Source organism: Fusarium coffeatum, assembly GCF_003316985.1.
Source record: "Fusarium coffeatum strain FIESC_28 chromosome Unknown BRIP53273_contig_13, whole genome shotgun sequence".
Taxonomy (NCBI): Eukaryota; Fungi; Ascomycota; class Sordariomycetes; order Hypocreales; family Nectriaceae; genus Fusarium; species Fusarium coffeatum.
The window spans coordinates 71,145-78,151 of record NW_022157812.1 but is presented as its reverse complement, the minus strand read 5'-3'; the positions used below and the strand labels follow the sequence as shown (position 1 = coordinate 78,151).

The following is a 7,007-nucleotide window of genomic DNA, read 5'->3' as shown; positions in this document are numbered from 1 at the left end:
GGGTCGGTGACGACCAGCGAATTCCCGCTGTTGTATGTTTTTGTTTCTTTACTTTTGTTGAGCCTTTTTTTTCTTTTTCTTTTTGGGCGTTCCCTGTAAGTAAGGCATAGCGATGATACTATTTTAAATGTTAGTTTTATCGAATATTATATACCTTTATATACTTGCTCTTGCATTCATGATATTTGGTTTGCTTGTTTAAATGGTTGTGAAACTACACCAAGTCAAGGATTTTGTTATAGCCTACCTTTTTTTTTTATTTAACTTCACTGTTGGATGTATCTGACTAAACAGACGTGCTCCTCTCTTCAGTCACTATTAAGACTATACGGATATTGTATGCCGAGCCCCTAGAACTATCACGTCCATTATTGTTCCCTTCGCCCTTTCCCTGATTTATATCGTTGAGGTAACCAGCGCAGTAAGCTCTACACTGCCACAGTGAATGTGTCGTGTAACTATACAAGGATATACCGTTGTGTCACTATCAGTGAAGTCCCGGAGCTGGATCGAAACGTTCAGGATTTTTCTTGGTTGTATTTCTAGGCTAATGTTTAGCTTTCTGTGGAGAGGAAAGCACCGAGGTTCTGTATGGATGCTACAGTAGCCAAATGCGATGGGGCATTGATACATTTACTTCACATTCCATATCTGAGTACGAAGGTATTTGCCTGCCTGTAGCTTGGGGTTATGTATCTTGTCTCCAATCCTATCTGGGCTCTCTATACACTTCCCATTAATCTTAGGAATGACCCTTTTATTCCTCCAGAACAGGAGTGCGGAATGGCTCCTGACCGCAGTATTGACCCCAGCCATCCAACTGAGCTGAAGCCCACTTGATGATCTTGCTGAAGCCTTTATCCTCATCCTTGGGTGTACAATAGTAAGAGTTATCAGACGAACTGAGCTTGCCAGTGTTCTCAACAGAGGGAGGGTACTCAATCTGCAGCACAGGCTTGCCAGCATCAATATATATCTGGAAGTCTTCACAGAAAGGCCAGTTCTCCTCGTCAGGATCAGTGGTGCCGCGGCAAGACTCAAGGACAGCAAAATCAAGCGTCAAAACGAGGTCCTCGGCAATCTCAGGGGCATTCTTCTGGCCAACAAGGAGGGAATTGCCACCCTTAGTCTTGATAGAGTGTGCATACTCTGCAAGTCCCTTGAGGTAGTCGGTGTAGTCGGATGGTTTGAGCTTGAACCCCGTAGGATCTTTTTCGTCCTGCTGCCATGCGTCCACGTTGTCAGGATCTACAGCATCACAGCCGATTCGAGCAGCAACATCGAGGCGTGCCTTCTGAAGCTTGAGCACCGTTGGACTGCGGATATCTAGGTACCACTCCTCACTATCGTACGGATATGCCAGAGAATGACCGACAACAGCTTTGGGGAACTGGTCCCTGTCTTCGTCCCAAGACTGCACAGCACCAGCGTTGAAGTAGCAGACGACAAATTTGCCTGCGCTCTTTTTGAACAATTAGTTGTGTGGTCGCATATAAGAAAACGATCAATACCTTGAGAAGCGGAATCATTTCTGGATGATCGCGAGCATGCGCCATGTCCACATCCCAGACTTTAGCTGTAGTTGGGATCAAGTCAGCGGCGCTATCGTGCTTGATGGGCTGATGGATGACAATTTCCCATTCAACACCGGGCTTGAAGTCGGATAACTGAAACGGGGCGACAGAAGTGGTCGTTTGTCTTGCTTTGGCAGATGAAGTTTTGGCATGACCAGGAGCAAGACACTCGCTTTGACGACGAGCGCTTGCAGAGCCACCAAGAGCCAGTGTAGAAATTACAACCCAGTTGAGAGCTACCATGATGGGCGATGATCAATTGCAGTAGCAGGGACAAGATGAGATATTAAAATGTTAAGTGAAAGGGTTTGAGTTGACGATCGAAGTAAGCAGTGAAAATTAATACTAGATAGGGGAGGTGGATATCATAGGTGAGGTCAGAGTCACTGTACTGGACAAGGTATATTCGATGCAAGAAGAAAGCACAGGCAACGACGACAGGCTAGTTCATTGTTATCTTAAAGGCATCATTGCCAATATCCTGACGGAACGATTGCGTCTTGGCGTTGAGCTCGCTGCTTCAGGTTATCCTCATGATTATGGGCCGAGTCTAGAAGGATTCTGTGAACATGCCATGCATGGGCACAGCCGCGATTCCAAACGCAATCCTTCATGGTTTTTGTAGCAGCCATACAGAATAGAGAGCAGCAGTTTCCAAACCTATATATGGCAAGGTCGAGGATGCGATTCATAGTGGGGCGTCAGCAGAGCGCCATACGACGGGAGATTAAATGAATCCTTGTCCGAGGAACACATCCTTGGACAATGCGGCAACCTTGAATTGATTCATTCAGCTGGACAGCCCAAATAAGCTTAACGGACTCTGCAGAAGAAGCGGCTCGTGTGTTCTTTCAGAAGGGCTGGAACGGCGTCTTTAATTATTAGGATTGTGACCCACTGTAGCCCTATATAGGGATATAGGGACTCATGGACTCGGATGTTGAATGGTCCTAAAGCTGCATCGCAGTTCCCACCGCAGCCTCTCGTGCTCTGCGAACTTCATCTCGCCTTTCCTCGTTCTCCTCCTTGATTCGTTCCTCGACATCATCTCTAACGCCTCCCAGATCGGGAGGTATCGTTTGGAACTGGACGCTTGGAGCTGCCTCTACAAAGCGAAGTTGTTCAGTAACATGTTGCACAATTTCCTGTAAACGTTTTGGAGGATTTCGGTTCACTCTTGGTTCGCCTAGGATTTGTTCAAGTGTAGGGAAAAGTGTATCCTGTCGGAAGTGGTCGCGCCATGGAGCATGCTCGGGAAGAATGGGGTTGATCTTGTCCTGGGCGTTAATAGCGATACTAGTCTCATATGTCCATGCCCTGGCCACGTTGCGTGGAGTATACCCGCCTCCTCCAAAGAGAATCATGGGGATTCCCATGTCTTTACAGAACTTGACGCAGGCTCCGTGCCCCTGAACCTGAAGATTGAAGCGACCGAGACGATCGCCGGCGAGAGAATCAGCACCGCATTGTAGAGCAATGGCGCCAGGTCGGAACTTTTCAACGATTTTGCCAATCACGGTATTGAACAAGTGATCGTATTGTTCATCAGTAATACCGTCATTCAGAGGTACATTGAAGGCGTGGTGGGCGCCCGGGTTGTGCTCGCTCTTGGGGCCGTTGTCATCAAGAGCGCCAGTACCCGGGAAGAAGTTGTTTGGATCATATTTGTGAAAAGAGACAGTCATGACTCTGTCGGTTGAGAAAAAAGCTTCTTCCACTCCGTCGCCGTGGTGTACGTCGATATCGATATACAAGACTCGGGGATAATGGCGAAGGAGTTGGAGAATAGCGATCACGATGTCGTTTATATAGCAAAACCCGGACGCTTCAGACCTCTTGGCGTGATGGAGGCCGCCACCCCAGGAGATAGCGATATCAGACTGCTTGGAACAGATTTTCCTGGCCGCATCAAGAGATCCACCAGCGGACAAAGAACAATAGTTGAAGAGACCATCAAAGAGAGGACAATCAGAACCGCCCAGGTTGAACTTTAAGTCTACTCCTTGGTTCTCAAGATCCCGAGGGACTGGTTCCGGCAGTACTGTACCGAGGAAGTCCAGATAGTCCTCAGAGTGGAACTCAGCGAGTTCCTCATACGTGGCTGATCTTGAGATGTAATTGTCCATTGCGAAGGACATGCCGTAAGAGTAAATGAGACTCTTGGAGAGAGTCAACCGCCAGGGTTTCATAGGATGCGTGACACCAAAGTGATGCTTCTCGATATCTGGGTTGCAATGGAAAGATACGTTGTACCCCTTGGGCCGTGTGATACCAGACTCCTCGGCAAAACGCTTGCATTTGTTGTAGAATTTGGCATTATCCATCTCGCTTGCTAAACCCAGAGGAGCATTGGTGAACTCTTCCACGATGGAGTTATCGCGGTCATCGTCTGGTATATGAGGAAGATAGTTAGGCTTGGGCACCCTGTACCTGTAAGAGTCTATATCCATGGTTGAAGAAGTATAATGGTCCTTTGATGACTGATTCAGATGTAATGTAGAACACGACGCAGCTGGTTGATGGATGACTGAGTGGATGAGTAAGCCGGTTTCGCAAACTGCGCGGGCGTGATAAGTAAGAGTCTCGATCAATAGTATGTTTAGTATGGCGTTGCTAATCAGGTTCCTCAGAAGCAGTTGACGATCGAGTGGTGTGGGTTTAAAGTTGATGTAGATGTAGCTGGTAAAATGGATGGCTTCAAATGTCCAAAGTCGAAAATGGACAAATGCAAGCGGTTGGCAACTGCAAGCTGCGCTGAAGTCCTTAGGTAGACCCTGTGGGGAGTGGGTAGCGGACAGGTGCCTAAACTTCTCAAGTAGAGTTAGGTACTTCAGTGGAGGCAGCGCCCTGAAATTTCACCTGTTACAGCTTCAGAGACCTGACGATACTTTGCTGATGGATGAAATTGCCAGGAACCGCCTGCAGATTCCATCGATTTAGCGGCTCATTCAATCTATCTATACCCGAACAGGCCTAACACCATCCGTGATAGGTTAAATCTGTGGCTGCAGCATGTGGCGGCCTTTGAGAGGAGGCTGGTGAGGTTGATCAAACTGGACGTCACTTGACCTCTTTAGGTGAATGATTCTTGATGAAACTTATTAGAGTGTTGGATACCAACCTCACGCCTCCACCTTTTTTCCCTATCCTTCATCCAAAGAAGAGGAAACGCTCCCAAAAGAGAAGCGACACATCTGTGGCTACTGCTTGGGTTAGTTCTTTCTTGACTTTGCTCGAATTAAATTGAGCAGAAGCAGAACCAAAATAGAGCACCACGACTTCCACTGCTCTCAACATCCAACTCAAAGCCATCCATCTACCTATCTCATCTCATCTCATTTCCATCTCAAATAGAAAGGACAAGCGAGCAAGTGGGTATCGAGGTGAGCCGAGCCGAGTCATTCATGTCGATTGCTCTCCGCGTTCTTCTTTGATTGAATCTGAATTTGGTCTCGAACCAAAGCCAACCTATCATTGCTTTGCTTGGCTTTGCCATGCTTTACTCTGCATTGCTTTGCATTTGTATTGCTCTGCATTGCTTTGCAGGCTCGCGATAGCCAGAATTAATTCATCAACTCCCCTGCTCTTTCTTCCCCCGTTTGGCTTCGGACATTTGTGCCCGTTACATGGGACCACTTGCCTTGCATCTTCTAGAAAGCCACTCCTTGTCCTTGTCCTTGCTCTGTCCCGCCTTTCTTGTCTTGACAATCTAAAGACTGGGCATACTCATTCTGCTTTCCTCTCTTCTTCATCTCCATCTTCATATATATACGTTCACTGGTCTGACGGTATAGCACTGCGCACCCGTCTTACCCGTCGAACTCTTTTTTGGAGGCTTCGACCTTGTCGCAACCGCATTTCTCTATTAGCGCGCCGCATTCTCATCGTTAACAATCATGCCTAGAGACGATTTGTCCATCGACTTCGTCAAGAGGATGCCTCAAGCCGAGCCCCTCGATCCCGGCATAATCCTCGAAGACTGGATCAATCGAGTCCAGAACCTACCCGAAGAGATCCAGTTTGTTCAAAACGAGGTTGCCGACAAAGACCGCCAATACAACGAGTGCATACGTATCATCGAGGATCGCGACGGAAAGATTCAAAAATGGATCAAGACCAATGGAAGCCACGAGCCAAATCCTAAGGAGGAGCTTCTTCGATCACAAGTACGCGACAATTATGCCCGAGCCGATCAGCTGTCACAGGAAAAGATTGTTTTGCACCAGAAGATGCAGCTTCTGATGGACAAGCATCTAAGGAATTTGGACGTTCAAATAAAACAGCTTTACGATAGAGGCGAGCCTGGATTTACCGATCCAGACGAAGTCCCATCATTACTCCGACCAAGCGCGGCAAACCACACTGCCCCCTCGATCCGCGCCATCAATCCAGCGAGCCACATGACGACTACCGCCGGCCCATCGACTCCTCTCGCCGCTGCGCAAACCTCTTCCAATCCCGCACTCGCTCGGCTCCCGAACCACCCAAACGTCCGACATACACAGGCTCAGCAACACGCTGCATCCGCCCCTGCAACGCCTGCAGCCAGCATCATTTTGAACAGACAAAGAGAGGGTTCTGCGGGACCTGCAACTAAGCGCGCTCCACGTGTAAACCCAGGTCTGGGCATTTTGCCGACTGCTTCGAGCGGCTTAGCAAGACATTCTTCACTCGGTCCAGGCACCCCTAAGGGAGGTGTCGCCGGAGGATCTGGTCTTGCAAGAGCAGGAAGTGCAGGCCCTAGAGCAAGCTCCGTGAAGTCGGCGGGGATGGTAAGCGGACGTCGAGGCACACCAACCGGAGGAGCAAGAAAGAAAATGCCCAACAAATCCAATCTGTCGCGAGTAAAGAAGGCTTCGAACCGAAACTCGCCTGCGGCAACGAATGATAGTGAACTTTCGGATGTGGACAGCGGTAGCGGGGAAGAAGAAGATGGTGCCGACGGTCGGTCAAGGGGCACGCCTGTTGCCGATGGTAAAGACATGGACGGCGATGATATCGTAGGGGATGCTGACGAAGACGATGAAGAGGCTGGCGACGACAAGAAGTACTGCCTATGCCATAACGTTAGCTACGGCGACATGGTTGCGTGCGACAACGATAATTGTCCGTATGAGTGGTTTCACTGGTCATGCGTTGGCCTCAAGAGCGAGCCCAACGGGACGTGGTATTGCCCGGTATGTGCCGAGAAGTTCAAAAAGAACAAGTAAATTCGGTGGTGGATAGGGCTTTGAAAACATGGAATTGAGTGCTACGACAGCATTTGAGAACAAGATGCTTTGGAATAAGATGGTGAGCATCGGCGTTTAAGTGGAACGGTATATACCCATGCTGCTTTGAGGAGTCAATATCTGATCCTTGAGTAACAGGAGAAGATCTCAAGAATAAATTCGCATGACTTGAAAGGATTGGTTCGTTTGACTTTAATTTGAG

The 7,007-nt window shown here is 48.5% G+C and overlaps 3 protein-coding genes across 3 annotated transcripts; 1 reads left to right on the top strand and 2 right to left on the bottom strand.

The window, feature by feature from the left end:
• Positions 1–757: 757 nt before the first annotated feature.
• Positions 758–1,817, bottom strand: FIESC28_00568 (uncharacterized protein; the record flags this gene model as incomplete). The annotated part of the gene is made up of 2 exons (XM_031154719.1): positions 758–1,462; positions 1,512–1,817. 2 exons carry the CDS (start codon positions 1,815–1,817, stop codon positions 758–760), a joined length of 1,011 nt encoding a protein of 336 aa, XP_031021251.1.
• A 707-nt stretch (positions 1,818–2,524) lies between these two features.
• On the bottom strand, positions 2,525–4,024 carry FIESC28_00567 (uncharacterized protein; the record flags this gene model as incomplete). Its single annotated transcript, XM_031154718.1, has 1 exon — positions 2,525–4,024. One exon carries the CDS (start codon positions 4,022–4,024, stop codon positions 2,525–2,527), a length of 1,500 nt encoding a protein of 499 aa, XP_031021250.1.
• A 1,446-nt stretch (positions 4,025–5,470) lies between these two features.
• FIESC28_00566 (uncharacterized protein) lies at positions 5,471–6,884 on the top strand (the record flags this gene model as incomplete). The annotated part of the gene is made up of 2 exons (XM_031154717.1): positions 5,471–6,751; positions 6,801–6,884. The coding sequence occupies 2 exons, from the start codon at positions 5,471–5,473 to the stop codon at positions 6,882–6,884; spliced, it is 1,365 nt and encodes a 454-aa protein (XP_031021249.1).
• Positions 6,885–7,007: the final 123 nt, after the last annotated feature.